The 24974-nt window shown below is 34.8% G+C and overlaps 1 protein-coding gene across 1 annotated transcript in view; it reads right to left on the bottom strand.

Annotated features, from left to right (window-relative positions):
• The window catches only part of OSTN (osteocrin), a 57162-nt gene that overhangs the window by 16527 nt on the left and 15661 nt on the right, over positions 1 to 24974 (bottom strand). The window contains exons 2-4 of the mRNA XM_077117536.1: positions 22557 to 22655; positions 19489 to 19703; positions 70 to 166 (exon numbers count right to left, since the gene is read on the bottom strand). Of these exons, the coding sequence (XP_076973651.1) occupies positions 82 to 166; positions 19489 to 19703; positions 22557 to 22655 (399 nt within the window). The 3' untranslated portion in view covers positions 70 to 81. The remainder of the gene's footprint in view (positions 1 to 69; positions 167 to 19488; positions 19704 to 22556; positions 22656 to 24974) is intronic.

The raw sequence follows: 24974 nt of genomic DNA, 5'->3' as shown, positions 1-24974 counted from the left end.
GCAGATCAATTGTTAAACAATTGTTTATCAAAAGCCTGCAGAGTTGTTCCGTATTCATATTGTACTCACGATTGGGATCAATTAGCCTCTGGAATTTGAAAGCCGGTTTCTACCAATCCGATCCATGGGGATACCAAAGCGCCTCTTAGAATGATCTACTACCTTCCTGAAACAAATCAAGGAGAACATTTTTAGGCTAAAAGCCAAGTTATCAATAATTGCATTTGCTCTTTTTTTTTTTTTTTCATATAGATCAGGGGATTTTCCTCAGAGGTCAAAATAAAAAATGAGTTACCATGCATTAAGTACCACAATATGCCCAGTAGTATTTCCTCTCGGTTGAACATCTGTCAAAGGAAGTATTAACACCCTCGTTTTACCAAAAAGAGGAAACTGGGGCTTAGAGAAGTTAAGATATTATCCAAGATCAAATAAGCCCATTAGCAATAGAGTCCACATGAAAAAGGTCTTATCAGCTTTGGAGGTAATGTATTTCGCACCATACCAATCTGCCAGTGAGGTGCTTTTGTTTGGGAAATTCCTTTTCCCTCTTTAAGTTTTGCTGTTTTCCTCTGTTAACTAAGGAAGATTGGACTAGGCCAGTGGTTTCACTTACTCTGTCTTAGAACGGACCTTCTGGTGGAGGATAATAGTGGGAGAGGAAAGGATAGTGAAGCCAAAACTGAATGTGGAGTGAGTATGACTCTCACGTAAGACTTCACGCAGAGAAGCTCTTATATGTCTGTTTGTTTTCATATTCCCTGAGCCAAATCTTCTTTGAAAAAAATAAAGTGGCTCCATTATTATAAATGTGGTTTAAATAAAGCTGCAGGACAACAAGAAGTCTAATGGACCCCCCAGTTCATGTGTTCTATAAATGAAAGAAGAAATTTTAAAACATTTCGATTTGAATTTTTATTGTCATTACTAGTTGCATCAAGCCAAAATCCTAAAATGCCCCTGAACTTTGAACGCACAACTTTCAATGGCTTTGGAGAAATTTTGGTTCCCCTAATGAAGATAGAAATAAGTAGTAAAATCTAAGACAACTAGGTTACTTGTCTCCCAGTTAAAGGTAATTGACATATAGATTTGTTAGGCTTTTTATAGACCTATAATGTACACGTAAAAATGAGTACATGTTATAAGTGAAAAATAACAGAAATATCATATACTATAAATGCATTAAGCATCCAGAAAAAAGAAACAGAACATGATCAGCTGTCAAAACTTTAAGAATGGGAAAGAATATTAAGGGTTATTTTTCCTCCAAATGTGAGAATTTATTGCTTTATTTTTTTTGACCAGGAATGATACAGTTCATTGTTTAATGTCTCAGAGATGCAGGACTTAATATAACATAATTTAAGCACTGAAAATGAATGAAAACCTCAGTGTCTATGATTTTTCCCTAATATCATATATTGTGTACCCACTATCTATGAAGGTTCTTTTCATGGCTATATTGGGATAGTTGAGTAAGAAATGATCTTTTCCTTCAAAGACTCCAAATTAAGCACTCTCAAGTTGATAATGATATCGTAATTAAAATTAGAGAGGAAAAATCTCTAAGTTTTAACCTTAACTACCAGGCCTTCATGTTCCAAAGGCTATTATCACTGTCAAGTAAATTATTAATAAGCCATGAAAAGTACGGAGAACGATGGAAACATGAGAGATTTATTGCTGTATCTCGGACCTAGAGAATTCTATAAATATTGATTAATTCTGATTAAAATGTACTTTGAAAGTAAGTGTAGAGATAGCCCAGAAAAAGTAGTCATTCATTCTTTCACACATGCATTCAGTTTTTAATTATTTAATGTTGTTGATATGCCTAGCATTGTGCTCGGGGCTGTGTATAGAAGGATGATACAAATAGACATGAGCCCTGACATCATGGAGCTTAACTACCTTCAAGGAATCCAGTAAGAATAAGGCCATATTATGTTTTTCGCTGAACTCAGCTTTCTATTCTGCTGATTCATATCCATCTTTCTTTCTAGGCTGGTTCTTGGTTTTGCTAGTCAGTGTATCTGCACTGATTTCACCTGTCATCTGATAGGCCTTTTCCACCTGGACAACAATTTTATTTAGTCAATTCAGTAGAGGGAGTGGTATTTTTTTAGAAATTATTTACTGTTTATCTTGAATCTATCCACATCCCTGCCTCCATTTTTTAATAGATTGCTTTGGTTTCTGGAAAACACATCCTTTTAAATGGTATCTATCGTTTACACTTTTGGATTTCTTGATACTAAATTCACTACATAGTTTTCATCTTGATGATCAAATGGAAAGTGTGTTAACTGTTAAATTAGCATAAAATTCTTGATGCTAGCCAAGAACCATAAGAAACTCTGCTTATTAGTAATAGTTCAGATCTTCTGATGTATTTGTAAAAAATAAAAAATAAAAATTTTCCTTTATATGCTTTGTATGTTTTATTCCTTTTAGTCACATAAGTAAATTTTTAGACTCTAAATTTAAGCTATTTTCCTTGTAGTAGTCAGAATAATGGTCCCCTAAAGATGACCCCTTCCTTATCCCTAGAATCAGTGAATATGTAACCTTACACAGCGAAATGGGTTTTGCAAAAATGAAATGGGAAGATTATTCTGGATTATCTAACCACATAAATCCTTAAAAGTGGAGATGACTGAAGAAGAGTGGACCAGGGAGGTGCAGTGTGAGAAAGACTAAGCTCTCCATCGCTGGTTAAGAGATGGAGGAAAGGACAATGGAACAAGAAATACAATAGTTCTGTTAGCTAGCGGTGTCAATATACAGCCAGAAAGAAAAAGGGGACCTGATTTCTACAACCACAAAAAAACTGAATTCTGCCAACTACCCAAATGAGCAGGAAATGGACTCTCCCATAGCACCTCTAAGATGCAGTGTAGCCTGACCACATCATAATTTTAGCCAGTGAAATTGCACTAAATTTCTGACTTACAGAATTGTAAAATAAAAAAATTGTGGTGTGTTAAACCAATATGTTGATGGCAATTGATTAGGACAGCAAAAGAAAACTAAAGCATTGTTTTATGTGGCTTAGGGCTTATATCTTAAGTGTAATGTGGTGAATCTGTAGAAATTATTAAGCTGATGTGATTTTCATTCCTTTAACCCTTAAATTCATTTACTGTCTATTCCATCATTGTCACCACAGGGAAGGCGTCAGATGAAAGCCACCTTAGGATACAGGAGAACGCTTAGGGAAAGTCCCAGCAAGTAGGAAGAGGAAATGAAAATTACCCCACTTCCAGGTGTTCAAAGAGTTTGTAAGAAGGGGAAGGAGAAGACAGGAAGAAGTGCAATGTGGTATGCGTATACTGACTTCCAAAGTCCCTAGGGAAGGGACATTGCTATGTTTTCACTAATTCCCATGTATCATTCTAGACAACTTTTTCCAGTCTCCTTTTCATTTAGTCTGTGTCATGTGACTGAGTTCTAGCCAATGGGTGGTCCCTAAAAATCTCACTGTGTATATCTCTATGCTCTCTCTTAGCCATGTCTGCCAGCTGGATGCAGAGAGTAAAGTGGAGTGGTGCAGTGTTCTGAGGGATGCTACAGTCAATAGAGAGAGAGGTTTTTTGGTATCTAAAGGATGGTATGGGGCAATTCCTTTCCCAATCCACAGATTTTACATTGGAGTGTGAAAGGAATAAGGAATAAACTTTTTTTTGTGTATAATCACTGGCATTTGGGAGTTGTTTAGCCAAGCAGTTAGCCCAACATAGTCCTAGAAGGGGAGAAATGTTAGATAATTGGAAGAGAAAATCGAAAGTAGTCGTTTGCCACTTGGGAATATATCACAAGGTATTCTATGGAGATTAAACTGCAAACATGTTTAGGTGGATATCCAGTCTGAGGCATCTCTCCTCAAGTGCCCTTGGCTTTTCTCTAACATTGAAATGACCTACAAGCCTGTACAAGCCCATGGGGCTACTGAGAATGGATGGGGGGTTTTCCAGAGTAAATGAGAAAAGAAAGGTCAATGGACCCTTTGTCATTGATGATACCAAGACAGGCTTCCTGGGCCTCACAGTCAAACCTCCAGGAACCTTGAGTCACAGGTCATGTTATATTTCCCCTCACATACCCTTGACGCCCTTGACATGTCTTCTTGGAAAGTTGCACAGAAAATGGAAAGAGTTGGAAAAGATTGAGAATTTACCCCTGAATCATTTCAAAAACTTAATACAAAGAATTTGTGATACTTTAAAGAGGACAAATTTAAATTCTTCCTTATTAAAGGATGTGTCAATGGACTGGGGCTCCGTGGGTGGGATAGGGAAGGGAGGAAGGGGTGGCAAGTAGCAAAAATCAGGTCCCTTATAGAAAGTTAAACAAACTGTGTTTTCTTTGAACATTTAATTAGCACTGCGATTAAAATTTTGATCATACCAAAGACATAAAATACTGTAAAACAGCGTCACCCAAACTTTAGCATGCCTCAGAATCACCTGAGTGTCTCCAGTGGGGCCCCAAATTTGTTCATCTCTAACAATTTCCCAGGTGATGTAGATGCTGCTGGTCTAGGGACCAAACTTTGAGAATGACTGTTCTAAAGAATTGTTTTGTAAAACTTCCTATAAGTCTGAATTAAAAAGAAAGGCACATTATTCCTTAGACTAATGCTCCTTCGTCTTGTAATGTTCAGGTTTTTTATGGAGATTCACTAGTTGGAGTGAGAGGCTTCAACCCTGGGGCAACAGTTAGTTGGTGGGGTGGGGGAAGGGACCAAGGGGAGAGAAGGAGGAAGGCTGAAGGGTGGGGCACCACGGTGGCTCAGCAGGTGGAGTTCTCACTTGCCATGCCAGAGACCTGGGTTCAATTCCCAGTGCTCGCTCATGCCAAAAAAAAAGTTCAGATAAAATTTAAAATCTGCAGGCAATTAATTCCTTAAAGGCCCACCACAACAAAACCCATGATGACAATACAGAGTTATAATGCAATTTTGGAGAACTTCATTCTGAATGGTAGTATTTTATTTTGAAAGTGAACACTTGAGAACTTGGACTCTTAAGAACCAAAAGTTTTAAGTGAGAAAAATATTAACACTGTGAAAACATGCTTAGTTGGTAAAATAATCCATATCATAAATGAAAATCTTTTAATTCTAGGCACAGACCTTATAGCAGAGGTCAAGAATGAGATGATGCCATGAAAAAATAGTCCTTTTACTATTTAAAAGAGAAATATGCATCACTATAAATTAGAATAGAACATTTATTGATATATACTATCAATTTATTTTTTCACAACATACTTTTTTCAAACATCAAGATAAATGAAAATAGCATTTTTCTTTCTTGCTTTATTACTGTTTGTTTTCTGTTGCTGTTCAAGTAAATGAGAGGCAGATGTTTTATGGTAGAAAGCAAAATAAACTTTTTTTCCTTCTCTTTCCATTCTCTACTTTCCTTCTTCCTCCAAGATTTGATTAAAAAAGTATTGGGAAGGAAGAGATGAAAAACTTGAGTTTTATTTGACTCTTCTTCTTACTGGTACTGTGATTCTCTGCAAGTTTGTTACTCTGAACTTCTCTTTCCTTTTCTGTAAAATATATAACTCTTTGTTTTCCTGTAAAAGGTACAACTTTTGCAATGTGACCTGTGTGATTTTGAAAACCTTGTGTCTGATGCCCCTTTTATCCAGGGTATGCACAGATGGGTAAAAAACAAATGGATAAAAAAATAAATAAATAATAGGGGGATAAGAGGTAAAATAAATTGGGTAGATGGAAATACTAGTGGTCAATGAGAGGGAGGGGTAAGGGGTATGGGATGTATGAGTTTTATCTTTTTTCTTTTTGTTTCTTTTTCTGAAGTGATGCAAATGTTCTAAAAAATGATCATGCTGATGAATATACAACTGTGTGATGATATTGTGAGCATTGATTGTATACCATGTACGGACTGTATGTGTGCAAATAAATGAAATAAAAATATTTTTAAAAATTCAGACAATACCTACCCTGCCTAAATTTGGAAGCTGTTTATTCACTTAAAACACTTATTTGTTAAATAATATTTAATTGTTTTATGTCTAACCATATATATATATATTCTCTGCATTGAGGATTCAGTGGTGGATAAGACATTAAAATAAGCTCACATTTTAAATTACAAAGAGTTAATGAGCTAAAAATGTATAGGAAACCATTTTACACATTTAAACAGGTATTATTCTTTCCTACTAGATAGTCCAGTGATTTTTTTTAATGATTTCTAGCTTAAGAACTATTTTTATAAATAAAAGCTTTATGAAAGAGGATCCTATCTAAAAAGTTTAGTGTAGAATTATCCCAGCGAAGGGCTTCCCTTCCTTTGCATATATAGTGGCATCTAAAGAACTACCTAAGGGACTTAGAGAAGAGTTTGAAAACCACTGGTCAAGTGGATAAAGTAGAGGCTTAGGTTATAAACCTTTTTTTGTTCTAGTAATTGATCCATAGTTACTTTGATTCATTTTATCAAATTAAGTTGAAAATTTTGAAGTATCTTAAAATCAAATAAGAAGCTTAAATAAAACATATTTTTATACATGAAAATACATTCAATAGTTGAAATTTTTAGCACTAATACAAAAATGAAAATATCTATTTCCATAAAGATAAACAAAACTACATCAATTAGTATTTATCTGAACATTTTTGCTGATATGAAATAAGCATAAAGGACCACTCTGATAGGAACATACAGTTATGAAAAATAAATATTGAGATAGAGAAATATTCTTAAGACCAAATGGGAAAGCTGTACTTTCTGACGATTTAGTCCCTCTTGTGACAACATAATAGTATGACATGTTTAATACTGATAGTGTATTTAAAACAACTCACCATTCTAAAATATTACAAAAGTAGTTTAAGGATATAAAATATCCATCAACCTAATATCAAGAGAGTGGTAGTATTTATTTTTAACATAACCTTAATCATCATCCAATTATTTTATTTGCTTATTTGTTTATTTGCATGGGCAGGTACTGGGAATTGAACCCAGGTCTCCAGCATGGCAGGTGAGAACTTTACCTGCTGAGCCACCGTGGCCCACTCCCAACTATTTTATTTAATATTTTCTTTGATAGTTCTATTTATAAAAGTGTTTCATAGTCTAAAAAAAGCATTAGAATAATTGTTTAAAAATTCTGACTCACTTCTCACATACAGAAGAATCTAAAAATGTATCTGTTCAATCTAAGTAAAATAAAATGAATATACGAATTTATGGACCCACTTAAGAAATAAATACTACCAGTAACTTAGAAGTCTCAAGTATGCCCCTTCCCAAATTGCATTCCTCTCGTCCTGGAGGTAATTTGTATGCTACATCTTGGTCTAATTATTCCCCTTTTTTTCTTTACTGTATTAAAATCTATGCATCTGCTCTTCAAAATCTGTTGTTTAGGTGGTTTTAAAATTTTATTTAAATGGAATCATGTATGAATTCATATCAATTAACTTTTCTTTGTTATTATTTCATTCTTCAAATATGCAACAATAATTATTAGCCATTCTACTACGGATGGAAAGTTGAAGCCTAACTTTTTTTTTTTTTCTTTTGTTATTATATACTATCTAGCTGAAAATATTCTTATACATGATTGTGGTGCACATTTAAGTGTTTCTCTCTGTATAATTTTAGGAGTAGAACTGTCAACGAAGCCTACACTTAATTTTATTATATGGTGTCAGACTGTTTTCAAAAATTGTATCGAATTACATGATAAAGAGCCTTTGGAGTGACAGTTCCTATTATTTCAAATCCATACCATACCTTATATCGTCGGACATTTAATTTTTGCAATTTTAATACACTTGAAATGATATTTCATTTTGGTTTTAATTTGCTTTCCATGAATACTAATGAAGTTGCTTACGATTTTATTTATTTATTGGTCACTTGAATTTCTTTGTTTGGAAGTGGTCATTCACGTGTTTTCTGTTTTTCTATTGGTTTGTTTTTCTTTTAAATACTGTTTTGTAGGTCGGTTTCATATTCTGTGGATATTAGACTTTGTCAGTCATATGCAAGTATCTTCTATTCTGTAGTCTTCTTCATTGTTATTAATATAGTTTTCAAATGTATCAATATTTTATTTTGCATAATAATTCATTTTCTACCCTGTCATGAAGATATTCTCCTCTGCTTTCTTCACAATTTTTGTAATTTTGCATCTCACATTTAAGTTTTGGTCTTTTTGAAATTGATATTTGTTTATGCGGTGAGGTAGGCAGTTGTGTTTCATTTCTGTCTATATGCATACTCAATTATTATGAATTTTAGATTCAGCTAATCAAGTTCTATGGAAAATCTTATTGCAGTTTTGAATGGGATTGTACTGAATACATAGTATAGATCAGTTTGTAGTGAATTGAAAGCTTCATGATATTGAGTCACACTGTCCATGACTATTTATTTTGGATTATTTTTTAGTGTCTTTTCATAAATTTTTATAATTTTCTCCATAAAGGCCTTCTATTATTGTTGAATTTTTGTTGTAAGTGGTATCACGCAAGAATATGTGTTTTAGGTTTTTTATGTGTCCCTTACTTGTTTAAAAAAGTTCTTGTCTATTGTTCGTTAGCTAGTGATTTTGATTATGACTGGGTGTTGAATTTTATTATATGTTTTATGTGTATCTGTTGATTTTTTTAAATTTAATTTTAATTTTTTTTTTTTTTTGGCATGAACAGGCTATGGGAATTGAACCCGGGTCTCTGGTATGTCAGGTGAGAATTCTGCCACTGAGCCACCTTTGCACTGCCTGATGATATGTTTTTTTTTAATTTTAATTTTTTTTGTATGCTGTATGGCATGGTCACATTTCATTCTTATTTTGGTGTGAGTATCCCATTATTGCAGCACCATCTGCTGAATTTTTCTTTGTTTGCTTGTTTGTTTGTTTTGGGGAAGTGCATGGGCCAGGAATCGAACCTAGGTCTCCCGCATGGCAGGCGAGAATTCTACCACTGAACTACCTTTGCACCTCCCCACCCCCACCGATGATATGGCTTTATACCTTTAAATTGTCAACTCCATTAATTGATTTTCTAAAGTAAGTCAGCATTGTACTGCATTTCTCCGATAGACCCAACATGATAATAGCATGTTATCTTTTTTAATCATTACTGGATCTGGATTTGTTTCACTACTAATTTGTGTAACAATTTGATATCTATAATCATCAATGAGGTTGTCCTGTATATTCTTTCCTTGCTCTCTCCTTGTATGGTTTTGGTATCCAGATAATGCTATTCTCATGAAATGAACTGGGGATTGCATCCTAATTTTTGGTTGTTTGGAAGAGTTTATATAATATTGCAATCATCTCCTCCATGAACACTTTGTAGGTGTTGCCTGAAGAATGGTGTGGGTTTTGTGTTTGTACAAGGATTTTAAAACAAAGATTCAGTTTCATTTCTGTATTACACTAACTTAATTCGGTTTGGCTAAATAAATTATACATTTTATTAAAGTTTGCAAATTTGTTGCCATAACATTTTCAATTGCTTTTCAATCTGTAGTTATGTTGTTTTAAAAATTATGTTTTTTTAGTTGTACTTTCTATTTTTTTTCTTTCCTGAACAATCTTGTTAGGGATTTGGTCTTGTTAACACTTTATATATATTTTTTTAATTTTCTGCTCTTTTTACTATTTGATTTCTTCTGTGTGTTTCAAGTGTACTCTACTCTTCATTTCCTAATATTTTGATTTCAATGCTCAGCTCAGTAATTTTAATCCATTCTTAATATTTGTTATTTTTATTGTTAGTAATTTTGTTTTCATTCAGCTTCATATGTATCCTTATTTCATTATTATTTTTTTCACCTATGCATTCTTTAGAATTGTATTTTAATTTTTGAAATGCCTTTTTTCTACTTATCCTTTTGCTATGGATTTGATTAAATAATGGTATGAGACCATGTCCTATACAATAAACATGCTTTAAAAATTTTAAGGCTTATTATATGACTAACACTTCATAAATTTGAATATTTGTTTCATAGTTAAAGCAGTTAAAAACTTTTTTTTTCCCCAACTGTTGAGTATAAAAACTTTTACTGGTCCTGCTTATGGGTTTTCATGCCAAAGAAAGACATCTAAAAATATGGGTGTGGAGAGAGTACTCCCTAAAAACCATACTCTGATTTGCTGTTATAGCTTGAAAGGTCAATAAAATGCTAGACCTTCTACCAAGAAGGGCATGTGGCTTTACCAACAAGGAATACTATGCAAAAATGGAAGATATAGGAATGGCTAACAGAGGTTGTTCTTTAAAATAGTTTAGCAATGTAAATGACCTAGTAAAATAAGAAATTAAATTATTATAGTAGAAGGCTAAGGTGCTTTTAGTGATCAGATTCCAAGATATCCCCAGGGATTTGGTCATTATGTGGTCTCCATCCACATTGTAAAGGACTGATCTCTGTAACCAATAGGGTATTGAAATGATAGTGTAGATGTACTTCCAAGGCTAAGTGATAAAGGATATTGCAGTTTTTGCCTTGGTTTTTTTTTTCTTATTATTCTCTCTGGGGGAAACCAGCTGCCATTTCCTAAGGATACTCAAAGAACAATATGGAAAAGTTCATGCAGCAGAGAACTAAGGCTTCCTGCCAACAGCCAGTGAGGAACTGAGGCTTCCTGCCATCTGCCATGTGAGTGAGCTATTTTAGAAGTAAATCTTCGAGCCCAAGTCAGATGACTGCAGCCCTGGCCAACATCTTCACCTTGTAAGAGATGCTGAGCACAAAGTACCAGACAAGCCATTTATGGATTTCTGATACACAAAAACTGCATGAGTAACAACATGTTTACTGCTGTCTTAAGTTGCTAAATCTTATTACACAGCATATGTAGTATAGACATCTAATATGGTGAGATTTGGGGGTTCCAGGAAGAATCGATGTGGGAATAATAAATTACGATGCCCTGAAACTGGAAGATTTGGGTACCCCAATTTAAAATTAAAGTACAGAATTTAAAAATAGCTGCAGCAGGACAAATACATACACGCTTGGAAGGATATTAGCATAAACTAGGAAAGACTCAGCAAAGCCCTAGGGAGGATGAGAAGGGAAATAATCAAAGGCCACAGAGTCATGTTTAAATATAAAACAGACCATTAGGCTTTTCAATTCAAATTCCAGAGTGCTAGGATGACTGAACACTGCCGGAATGATGATGCCCTTTTAAGGGGTCAATGCATATTGTGCCTTTTTTCTGAGGCCATACTCAGAAACAATACCAAAATAAGATATGAATGACTGATGTGTAGAAATCAAAATGTAATTTTTATTACTAATAAAGCTGAATGTAGAATCTGGTTTTACATCTGTATTTGAAAGGGTTTCCTACATCTCTCTGGATGAGACAAATTTACCCAACCAGTCATACTTATCCAATAAAAACAGGAAGGATGGGGATGAGCTGAAAATATACAACTACTCCTTCCAAACTGACACATCAGATAAGTCACATTTCCTTCCCTGGAAGGAATGAATAAAGGGTGGTGGAGGGGGCCAACAGTGTTGCCCTAAAAGGTGTTGCTCCACCAGGAAATATGAGTCTGAGAGAAAGGTGGTTCCCTCCTAACAAGTGGGATGAGATTAGAATGATGACTAAAAGTGTTCCTTCACTTAGCAGAAAGTTGACTGTTGGAATTCTATGAGAGTAACAACTCAGTTCAAAACAGATCTTATTAAATGTATAACTATGGTGCTGACTGGGTATGATGTCAGTTTCTGACGTATTATCCCAAGGAAAGAGCATATGCATGACATTCACAGAGACACCAAGAGCACTATATCAATCAAATAATGGTGTTTAAGTTACTCTTGAACAATCCAGGCATGACTGATTTGGAAGCTGCTGAAGAGTTGTAGGATAAGGCAGAGGGGATCTTTCGTTACTTGGCTCATGACCCTCTTGGAGGACTTAATTCTATCCAGAAAATGGATTTAAACAAAAATGTCTTATAGATTTTCTTTTTGTAATGTGTATTTCAAAACCTACTTATGGAATTAAGTACTTTTCCTTTTGGGAAAAAGGTTGAAACCATCATATATAAGTTAAGGTGGGGAGAAAAGATAAAGAGACTGTCTCATACTGTGGTGTTGAGGTGGGGCTAAGAAAAGGCAAGCAACAAAGAACAATTATGGGGATGAATGGCCCAAGATCATTATACTCGAGGGCATTTTTTCAGTGAACAGTCAGGCTTTTCAACTAGGTAAAAGCAAACATGTAAAAAGGGTACCAAATTTAGAATGTAATTTCTGTTTCTTACATCTGAAATGAAGCTCTTTTGGCACTACCTGCTGCTCACTGGCTGACACAGACAATAGCAGACTTGAGTGAGATGGTAAAAATAAAGTCACAAGGGGTAAGGAAAATAAGTAAGGAGACCTCATGAGGGAAGGGGCAGAGGGGGCTTGTATGTGTAACTTATAAACAGTTATGGGTTGATTCAATTGCCACAGGTCCTCCATCCCCCCAAAATAGATAGCTCCACACTTTATTAGTAGGAGACTGGCAAAAGCTATCTATGGAGAAGAGATATCAACCTCTACCTATGCCTGAACCTGTGTCACTGGTTATCACTTCTACAGCACCCCCTGAGGAAAAAATGTCTGGTGTATGGGAATGCATATCCCTTAGCCCTGCAAAATAGGGGTGGGACAATTATGGGGACAGCAGGTAATCAGGGGCCTTACACAGAGTTAAGTATCCACGGGTCCCCAACAAACTGTTTGCATGTTGTATTTCTTATTGATACTGGAGTACAGTGCACAGTCATTTGTAGGGCCCTAAAGGTGATGGATGGGTCTGGGGAAAAAGCCATATGAGTAGTGCACTATTCTAACATTACAAATTGGCACCTCACCCCTGAAAAGTATATTGTATGCATTTCTCCCATTCTTGAATATTTATTAGAGGTGGATGTGCTACAATTCCTAGAACTTACCATCACCACCGGTGAATTTTGCCTTCACGTCTACATGATGAAATCTCTTATGTGGAGTGCAGCTCATTAGTCCCCTGTACACCTGCCTCCACCTAGGAGGATCATTCAAACCAAACAATATCATCTCCCAAAAGGACAGGTTGACATGAGTGAAACATTACAAGAACTGGTCAAGGGGATTATATGACCAGCACAGAACTCATTCAACAGTCCTGTATGGCCAGTGAAAAAACCTGGTGATAGTTTGAGAATGATGGCTGATTATCAAGAACTGAATAAGGTTGTTCCTTATTCAACCTTATTCAGCTAATGCCCTTTTCAGTATCTCAAAAGCTGAAGATAGCCAAGATAAATGTGCATTTACATGGGGAAGGTGGCAATAGACTTTCCAGGTTTTGCCACATGGGCACCTACATAGCCCTGCTGTCAATCATGGATTGGTGGCAGCTGATCTAGCAAGATGGGAAAAGCAAACAAACGTTGCTATATTTCACTGTGTTGATGATATTGTGCTTACTTCTGATAGTATTACATCTCTAGAAACAGCAGCCCTGTCATTAGAGCACCTTTTAACAAATCAAGGATGGGCCATTAAGGTTGCCAAGATCCAGGGGCCCCGCTAGCCTTTAAAATTCCTAGGGGTGGTTTGGTCAGGTAAGACAAAGGTTGTTCTGGCCACTAGTTTTAGTTAAGTAGAAATGTAATCAACTGCTCACACCACAAAGGGAATAAAGCCTTTACAGGTTTATTAAATTACTGGAGGCCCTTTATATACAACCTAGCTCAGTTATTCCAGCCGTTACATATATTGATATAAAAGGAGGCTCAGGGTGTTGGGATAATGAGGCTTAACAAACATTCTGACAAGCAAAAATAGCTGCAAAACAGATCCAATCTCTAGATACTTTATTAGCAGGGCAAGCCTGTGAATTGGGTGTTGCCAGCTAGGCAGATGGGTTGGATGAGGCCTGTGGCAAAAACAAAATTGGAAGCCAGTGCCACTCAGGTTCTGGTCCAGCTGTGGGAAGGAGAAGAACAATGGTCCTCCCAGAAAACAACTGTTAGCAGTTTATCTTGCTCTTATGCAAACTGAGCCTATAAACAATTACTTTGCCAATTCTGTGTGAATATCATTGCTAGTAAGTGGATGGGTCAATGGCATTTGCATTTAGCCTAAAAGTGCTTGTGAACAAGTTAGCACACTACACAAATGGCATGCTTATTTGTAACGATAGAGTTCTCTTCATACTGGCCCACTGTTTTAAGAGTTGCATAAATTATTGAGGCCAGTTACGTCTGAGGAGAATCTGAACGGTCCTGTATCATCCAGGCCAGCAATAGAGGAAGTAGCATCAATAACAGAGGGCACCAGGGTATTGACAGATGAGTGAAAAAAAAAGTGGATAAAATAAATAAATAAATAATAGGGGGGACGAAGAGTAAAATAAATTAAGTAGATGGAAATTATAGTGGTCCATGAGAGGGAGGGGTAAGGTGTATGGTATATATCAGGTTTTTTCTTTTTATTTCTTTTTCTGGAGTTTTGCAAATGTTCTAAAAATGATCATGGTATTATATTGTGAACCTGTGATGGTTCACTATGTATGGACTGAATGTGTGTGAAGATTTCTCAATAACATTTTAAAATTTAAAATAAAAAAAAATAGTAGAGGGCATAGGAACCCCACTGAAGGATACCTGGTACACTGATGGTTCCTGTATAAGACAACCCTCCTGATGGCACATGACAGCAGTTCAAATAACTATGGACACCATACAAATGGATGAAGGAGAATGTTAAAGCAGTCAGTAGGCTGAGCTGTGAACTGCCTGGATGGTTATAGTCCATGAACCTATACTAATTTCCATATGCACAAAATGACTGGACCACCTATCATGGTCTGACTTTCTGGATGGGACAGGAGCAACAAGAGAAATGGACCATAGCTAGTAAGAGCATAAGGGGTAAAGCCCTGTGGGAAGATATATGGGTTAGGATGCAAAATCCCTGATGCCACAATAAGAATCTGGCACGTTGGACCCATACTTCACGCATGCCTCCAGGAAATCTGGAAGCTGACACATTAGCTAAAATTAGATGGGTTGATGAAAACCATGAGCAGGCAGATTGGCTACACCCTAAATTGAGACACAAGGGTCCTAAGACTGTATGGGAATTATGTAAAAGGTTACATCTTTCTTTGAAATTTAGAGACATGCTTGTGGCCTATGAATCTTGTTCAGATGCTCTGAAATTGTTTGTATGTATATCACCACTGGAACTTATCATTTTTAGGCCAGTACTAGATCTTACTATTTTGTGTATTAAGAATAATATATTATTTTATTACATGTCATTTTTCTAAATTTTGATAATTCTGCCTATATACTTGGTAGCCTTCAAATTCTTAAGAATTTTATTCACTTAAAAATACCAGACTGCCAAAGTGACCCATAGAACACAAAAAGTTTAAGACTCCTTGGTTTAAGTAATGGGTGATATCTTTAGGACTTAAGTATGGAAGATGGATCTGAGACCTATTACCTTCTCTTGGTGAGTATGAGACTATGCAGAATGCATGCCTGAGAAGCAGAAAACTGATGGGACATACCTCAAAATCATGGGTGTTTATAACCAACTACAAAAATGTGCTCATTGATATATACTAAAGTAACAAAATAATTCCCTGGCCTTGTAAAGCCCAAAAATAAATAAGAAAAGAATAAAATTCTCTGGATTATCTCATAAAATGTGATAAAAGAACAGCAACTATACCTAGCTGTACCTCTTCCAAGCAAAACTACTATAATTTTTATGAAACTTTTTCAGAAAATAATTGCATTTCTCTAAACTGTAAGATCTTGCTACTGAAAATGTAAAAATATTAAAGCCCTGTGACTTTATTATATATTTAAATGACTGCAAATATTTTTGTAATAGATGATAGGAAATTTTAAATGTGAATCTTGTTTGTTATTACACTTTGAAAGATGTCTGCAATTATTTCCTCCTATTAAAACTCAAGAATGTCTACAGAAATATTTGATGCAATGATTGTTATTTCTTACTTTCATATAATGGAACAGGAATTCTGGAATGAAAAAGGAATGCTATAGAAATCTCAGAAGAAGTGTCCCTGGAATTTAATTTGAATAAGTTAAACATTAACTAGCAAAAATGGTATATAAAAACATAAATAACTCACAAATAAAAAAGTATTACTATGTACCTCATTATAAACAAATTCTAAGTAAAGCAATATTGACACTAGAAGTCATCTTTACTGCTGTTAAACCGTAAAGCACAAACGACACAACTATTTGTTTACTGTTAAATCATAGAGCACAAATAGCTTTATTCATGAAGCAAGATACAGAGTCTAGCTTGGGAGAAATCCTCTATTTTTCAAGCCTAAGCTTGAGCTTCTGTGCAAAAGTATTAGCTCTCCTTAGCTCGGCCATCTTTCTAGTTGTATTGAATGTAAAGGTAGAGAAAATGGAAGGAACACAAAGACTATTTTTGCATCTTAATAGTTATCAGCTACGATACTAAAATTTAGTATTTTAGTATTGTTTTATAGTTTCCCTTTGTAGGTTTTGAACACTTTTTGTTGGCTTTATGCCTAGGCATTTTCCTTTCTTTTATGCTATTAAATCTTCCACCTGTTTTTATATAAAGGCTATTAAATTTTATTTTATTTTACATGTGTATACATTTATGCTATTTTTAGTAAAAGAGTTTTATTGTAGTAATTTTTCCATTGATAATCTTGGTTTTGCCCTCATGATATTTGTAAATGAATATAATTTTACTTCTTCCTTTCCAATTGCTTTGCCTCTAAGTACTTTTCCTTGTTTAATCGCATTGTTAGATTTTAATGGAGGCGTGAGCATGTTTTTCATGTTTCTTACCTTACTAAAGCTTCCATCATATCCCAGGATTAACTAAAATACTGACGCGATGTACACACATACACAAACACACTCATGCTAAGGAAGCATCTGTCAGTTTTTATTTTGTAGCTTGTTTTTATTTTTAACACACATAAATGTTAGCTTTTTGTCAAATACCTTTTCTGCAAGCTGTGGATATGAACATAGGCCTTTTTTTCCATATCCATGGATTACATGAAAGGAATTTCTAATATTGAACTACTCACTTTGTGGAATAAACCTCCCTTGGTCAGGATATATTATGATTTTTAATTTTTTTTCTTATATTATGGTTTTAAAGTGCTAACATTTTATCTATGATATTTTTGCATTGATATTCATTAAATGAGGAGGCCAAATTTTCCTTTTCAAAATGTAATTTTCATGGTGCTGGAGTAAATATCATACTTATTTCAGGAATTTAATTTGGAAAATTTACCTTTTATATTATGCTATGAAAATTAAAAGCAACTTTGGGATTATCCTGTATCTTAAGGCTTGGTAGAATTCTTCTGTGAAAATATCTGGACCTGATTATTTTTGATTGGCAAGCTCTTTATATTTTTTGGACCATTCAGATTCTGTGTCTCTATGGGTCAGTGTTTGTAAGTTATACTTTTCTAATCTTTTTTGGCAAGTTCCTCGGTTTGTTATTTCTATTTTGTCATTTCTAATGCTGTAAATTTGCTTTCTACATTTTTTCTTAATTAGATTAGCTAGCAGCTTACCTTTTTCTTGATTTAAAAAAATGCCAGCTTTGTATTTATTGATTGCAACATCTGTTTTTGCTTACAAAAAAAAGATTTCAGCCTTTTTGTTGTTTATTCTTACTGTCTCCTTGTTTATTTCCTGCTGCTCTTAGTTTATTTCATTGTTCATCCATATTTTTTTGGTGTAATTTTACTTTGTTATTTTTTATTTTTATAATGCTCTACATTTTATCTATTTGCTTTATGTATCCATAGGCTATATTATCATTATTTTTTACAAAGCATCTAATTTCATTTCATGTCCCTCTTTGATCCAATAGTTATTTAATGGCAGGTTGATATATTCCAGGTAAAAATGCATTTTGGGTTTCTGTATTTGTTATTAATTTCTAATATTATTGCATTTTTATTAGCAAATGCTTCTTTGAGATTTACGTCCTTTTGAATTTCTTGAGGTTTTGTTTGTCCCCTAAGACATGGTAGATTTTTGTGATTTTTATATACACTTGAAAAATAGTTATGTTCTCTATTATTGAAATACAGAGTTCAAAACACATCTATATGATCTATTTTATGGATTGTGTTTTGTAGGTCATTTCTAAATTTTGAATACCTAATCTTTTTTGGATTTTTAAAAGGCATTAGCATTTTATACTATTAATATATTTACTAACAGCTTGTGTGGTTGCTCACTAATATATGTCATTGTACTGTTGCTGCTTTTGCATTTGTGTTTTTCTTGGTAGAATTTGCCAAGAATTCATTTGTTTTCAAACTTTCTGAGTCTCTATTTTTAGTTGTATCTTTTGAATATGGAAAAGTTTTGCATTTTTCTTTATTAGCCAACCTGAATATCTTATACTTGAATAGGCCAGTTACATTATTTATATTAATTGATATTTTCTATATAATTTTGAATCTATATATTTTTATGTTATTATACAAAAGATTGCACTGTGTTCTACATTATTCTGCTCTCATTTCATTTAGAAAGACTTTAATTTTTATTCTATGGTTACCTTTGTACTAATGTTTTTATCAACAACTTTGGTCCTTTCTCTTTTCAGTTTCTGTCTCTTGTTCTACAATACAGCATTTATTAAATTTAGTTTGTAATCTCTTTTTTCACTTCTTCTCCATGTCCCTATTAAGCATCTATTAAATGTAACATTCCCTTCCTACCAATTGATGCCCATAAGGCAATCAAAAGCTCATTCTAAATTTTATATGCTCTCCCATTCTCTCTAAATTGTTTGATGGTTGTTCTGTATCTAAACTCTCAGATACAGAACTTTCTTCCTTGCAGTCATCATTTCACTTTAGTTCTAAAGGTCATGTTTACAACCAATTCTTATGATATCTTTCCACTCATTTTGGTTGCCTGAAGTACCTCATCTAGAAGCTTCTTCACAAAGTGCTCACGGGAACAATATTGTCTACATGCCAGCATGTTTATACCAGTTTATTTGCAACAATTACCAGAATATTGATCCCACTGCACACACATACTCCCCCTCTTCTCCAAACTGTCTTATAACAACTATTTTAAATAATCTGCATGTGACAGCATCTTCCCCAAGAAATGATATGACAAAATTATTAATGCGTGCTATAGCACTAATTGTGCCCCCTATACAGTTGATTTCAAAATCATACTGTATATCTCAAAGCTAACTAACCCACTGTCAAACTGACTACAAACAAGGTTTACACTGTACTTTTATTTATGTATTTATTTTTGGCATGGGCAAGGCACCAGGATCGAATCCGTCACTGTACTTTTTTTTATGTGGATTCTTTCTGTTTCTAAACTCAGAATGGAAGAATTAGAAAATGTGAACTTTCATTCTCTAAGAGCTCACTTACCTCTTTTTACCTTTATGATGTACAGAGCCAGCTGAGAGTCTGTCCAAGGGAGACCCAAAACCAGGGAAGCTCCTTTTCTTCTTTGTTTCAATCACATCATTCTCCAGGGACACGAGTTCATCAAGAAGTAAGAGTTTGGCTGCCAGATCAGTGACTGATTTCTCTTCCCCGACTGTGGGCTGTGACTGTACACCTGTGACTCCAGAATCAAAGTCCTAAAGGCCACAGAAATATGATTCCTTTCATTAAGACAAAGAAACCCAAAATAAGTATAATATTTACATTTGGCTTTTGCTACCTTGAACATCATAAAACATTTTTGGATTACTCATTGTGATGGTTTGAAGCTGCCTGTACCCAGAAATGATGTTCTTCTTTTAATATATTCCCCCCTATTGTAGGTGGGACCTTTTTATTAGGTTATTTCACTTGAGATGTGACCCCCCTCATTCAAGGTGGATCTTAGTCCTTTTACTGGAGTCCTTTATAGAATAATAAAGGAGAAAAAAAAAAGGTCCAGAAAAGCCAACAGAGGAAGCCACTGACAGCAATGACACCCAGGAGAGAAGGACTAGTGGAAATTCTCCATATGCCTTGCTATCTAGCAGAGGACCCAAGCTCGTGGCTAGCAGATCTTTGGGGAAAAGGTATCGTCCTGTTGATGCTTAGTTTGGACATTTTCATGGCCTTAGAACTGTAAATTTGTATGCTAATAAATCTCCATTATTAAAAGCCAGTTCATTTTACATTACATTTTGTCATATTTCGTATATTACATTTTGTCAGCTTTAGCAAGCCAAAACACTCATGGTGTTATGTTCCAGAGAGAAAACTAGATTTTTGGAGGCTGAATTTTGGAGGAGAATTGTATCTAAAAGAAACATAAACAAAAACTAAGAGAAGATTAAAAAAAAGTAGACGACTTCAGACCTGCCTCTAAAATTTATAATATTCGTTGATCATTCTTTCTGCTTTTTCCCAATGACAATTGTATTCTTTTGTATCACTCTTATAGCACTTTAAACCTCTTTCATCATAGCAACCATTACATTTTACCTTATGTTATATTTGTTACAACATATCTGTATTCCTTGTTAGTTTGTGAGTAACTTGAGGGTAAGGTCAATGTCTAATTAATTTTTTACTTGCTCTATTCATTTCTAGCCTAGTATTTTACCCAGTTAGCAGTCAGTAAATTTATAATGAATACTTATTGGATGAAATCTTAGCAAATGAAAACCTCATGCTATTATTTTCTTTTCATTGTTCATCCAGTCTTTATTTATTCAATCCACAATTACTAAGTGTCCATTTTGTACCAAGTTCCTCATTAAACTTAAGGGATATAAAAATGAACAGAACTTATTCTCTGTTCTCAGGAAAAGTATCATATCAATCCATGTGAGTCATACTAACAAGTGAGTGACTACAATGTCCTGGTAACTTTATTCTCCCATGTAACTTTATTTCTTTGATTATTTGTTATGTTTGTCACTTTGTACTTCATCCAAGTGAAAAAGTATATGGGGGGTGTCCAGTTTGTGAAGTTTGTCTTTTCTTTTCCTGGACCCAAAATCAGTAGTTTTTTTTTTTTTTGCATATTTCTGTTAACTATTCTGAGTCATTCTGTAGTCTTTCCAAGAGCTTAAAAATATTTCCCTATGGGAGGAAACTTTAGCTCGAGGACATCTCTTCTTTTCCCCCATCCAGTCCCATTCATTTATGTGCAAGATTTTGGTCTTAGTTTTAAATCCTCTCCACCTCTTTTACTTTCTATATTTATTCTTGGATTATTTGTTCCCTTCTTCTTCTATTTCCTTCATTTTCTCCAATAAAAATAGACTGGCTTTCAACTATACCCTTTATCATCAACTCAAGCAAGTGTCTTTGAAATACTTGTAGTCTGATATGGATTCTAAGATATTGAGTCACCTCTTTCCATTAAAATCAAATCTGTCACTAAAACTGGTCAATTTTTTCTGGACAATCTCTCTTGTCCCTGCTCTTTCTGATTCTGAACACTAGACTCTTATATAGGGTCTCTTCACTGCTTAGTATACTCCTTTTAACTTGTATTCCCTATCTCCAATTCTCTTCTCTCCTCCATTCCATCCTGAATACTGCCTTGAAGTTAATTATCCCCAAACATCATATATATTTACGAAATTAAAATCTATCATAGCCCCATGTTACCTAGAGGTCAAAGTCCACAGTGTGGTTCTAAATTTCTTTTAAAATACTAACTTCTGTCATTTCTCTATAAAAGCCTGACAATATAGAAACTGGAGAATGTGAGGAAGCTATAATAATGGGAAAGAAACAGCAAAGAGCAGGCAACAGACTTAAAGGGGAATATACAGGAGATCTTTAATTATGTCTCAGTGCATCTTCTAAGATAATTTTTTTTCTTCCAACTAATGACACATTTAAAATAGAGCTTGCTTCTTTTAAAAGATATATTTATCCTCAGAAAAAAAATATGAAACTCCTACAAAAAATGCTCTACTGGGGAAGGCATTTCAAACTACTTATATTTATTTTTCTAATAAGAGCAAATAAGTCAAATTAATTTTTGCCTATGTGAAGATGCCCTTGCATTTCTTTTATTTTGTATTTCAGTCATGACGCCAAATATTTATACAGTAATAAATTTGGCTAAAATTACTTACATTTTGACATGCAAAAGAACTTCAAATTTCATATGTTTGTAATTCAAATTTCATATGTTTGTGATTTAATTATAAATATGGCTGAAATGATAATGAGCTATCTCTTATGCTCTTTTGTTCAAGGAATACAAATCTTTATTCTTATTTCCAGTCTCTAGATAACTGGCTTTCTCTGAATCCATTGAGAAGACAGAATAATTGTTGCTCTTTACATTTAAAGTATAAAACTTTGAATGTCATCATGGGAATAAAAATAAGACAATAGAAAAATACGCCTATTTACTTGATTTTGTCTTATCGAGGCATTTCTATATTTGTGAGTTGAACTGCTTTCTGATTCCAGTAGAAACTGCTTATGCTCATAAAAAATATGTAGTCCTTTAAGTTAGTTTCCATTACCTTTGTTGCTACATCCATTGAGAGCACTTTTCCTGAGCTCCACAGCATCAGCGTCACAGCCAGGATGAAATGTGCACTTGCCATTCTCCAGTCCAGCATCTAAGGGGCATGCATATCAGGGTTAATGTTTATTAGTGTGTTATACAAAGATAAGAAGCAAAAGCTCCTATAAAGCTTGTTAGAGGCTAGTGATAAGCCAACATATTCAGTTTTGATGTGCTGAAGTGCATCTCTGCAAACTTTAAATAGTACTTATTGGAAGTTGCCAATCTCACAGAATGTATTCTTTTTGAAGGCTTAATTTCCAAGGAAATCTAGACTGGCACTGTATAGTTGTAGTCATAATTTAATGCAAAGTAACCTAGTGTCTGAGGAATCCAATCCACATAATTCACCTTATGCTTTGACCTGTCTAATTCAGAGATTACAACTTAACATACCTAAGGGGAAATGGGTAAATTGGTCAGGTATAAGAGAATAATTCCTAGTGGGGTCTGTGGTAAGCCAGAGAGAGTATGTTCTGTCTAAACCAATTTTAAAAATATCACACATACCATAGGAGAAAATTTTTATGGTTTTGGATTATAAAAGGATTTTTAAATTAATTTTTTAAAAATATAATGACAAACAAAAGCATTCCCAACATATGATCTCTCTGCTAGACATGTACAGTCAGCAATTCACAACATCATCACACAGCTGCACATTCACCATCACGATCATCTCTCAGAACACTTGCATCAATCCAGAAAAAGAAACAAAAAGACAATAGAAAAAATTTCATACACACCGCATCCCCACCCCTCCCCCCCACCAATCACCAGCATCTCAATCCACTAAATTCACTTCAACACTTGTTCCCCCACCATCTACTTTCACTCCAAATGCTTCACTCATCTGCCAACAAGGCAAACAAAAGGAGCATCGGACACAAGGCTCTCACAATCACACAGTCACATTGCGAAAGCTACACTGTTGTACAACCATCTCCAAGAAACATGGCCACCAGAACACAGCTCCACACCCTTGGGCAGCTCCCTCCAGCCTCTGCAGCACATCCCTACCAACAAGGTCACATCCACTCAATGCTCAAGAATAACCTCCAGGACACCCCCCGACTCTGCCCGGAATCCCCCAGCCATCGACACCCCATTTTGCCTCATTTCACTCTTCCCCATTTTGGCTGAGATGGTTTTCTCAATTCCTTGATGCTGAGTCTCAGCTCATTCCACGATCTCTGTCCCACGTTGCCAGGAAGGTCCACACCCCTGGGAGTCATGTCCATGCAGACAGGGGGAAGGTGGTGAGTCTGCCTGATGCACTGGTCAGAGAGAGAGGCCACATCCGAGCAACAAAGGAGGTGCTCTTGGGGGTGACCCCTAGGCCCAATTCCAAGTAGGCTTGATCTATTCTCCCAGAGGTTAAGCCCCCAAATGAACAAACCCCATGATTGGAGACTCAGCCTTTTGCTTTGGTTGTCCCCACTGCTTGTGAGAATATCAAGAACTCTCTCCCTGGGGGAGTTGAATTTTCCCCCTTTCTTATCATTCCCCCAAGGGGACTCTGAAAACACCTTTTTACTCACTGTTCAAATCACTCAAGGATCTATTGGGGCATCACTCTGGACAAACCTACAAAATCTTACGCCCTACTCAAGATTCCATTATACAAGGATTTTTAAAGCAAGTTTCAAATAGTGAACATCTTAAAGAAAAAAATAAATTTGACTATCAAAATAGAAAGCTTCTGTACAATAAATTACAATAAATAAGTTCAAAGGGAAATTACAAACTGGAAGATATTTTCAACATATATGGTAAAGATGATCATTAAAACATTTAATAACTCTAATAAATAAAAACTTTAAATGTTATGCAATTAAATAAAAGTGATCCAAAGTTATGAACGAGCATTTCATAGAAAAGAAGAACTGAATGGAAAATAAACACAAAATTCATACAACCTCCTTAATAAGTAGAAAATATATTTGATACCTATCAGATTGGAAAAAATTTAAAATCAGTAGTGCAAATGTTAGGATGATATTAGGGAACATCATTTACAAACACTGCTGGTGCACTTGTGAATGGATTCAATCATTTGGAGAAAACTGGGTAATACACAGAATGGTAGAAAATGAAAATGTCCTGGTGTGACTCATCTACTCTACTTGTAGGTCTACAGCCCACAGAAACTCTCTCACATGCATAAGGGAATACATGTGAAAGTTCAGAGCTTCATGATTTATATTATTAAAAATGGCATCAATTCAAGTGCCTCAATCAGGAAGGAATGAATTTCTCAATTTTAGATATTTACACAGTTGAGATATATTTATACAACTGAGACATAAAACAAATAATATATTTGTATCTACTATTAAAATAAATGACATTGTATATCTTTATGTATCATGGA

The sequence above is a fragment of the Tamandua tetradactyla genome, chromosome 10, assembly GCF_023851605.1.
Source record: "Tamandua tetradactyla isolate mTamTet1 chromosome 10, mTamTet1.pri, whole genome shotgun sequence".
Lineage (NCBI taxonomy): Eukaryota > Metazoa > Chordata > Mammalia > Pilosa > Myrmecophagidae > Tamandua > Tamandua tetradactyla.
Note: the sequence above shows the minus strand (reverse complement) of the source record. Positions and strands in the feature narration are given on the sequence as shown.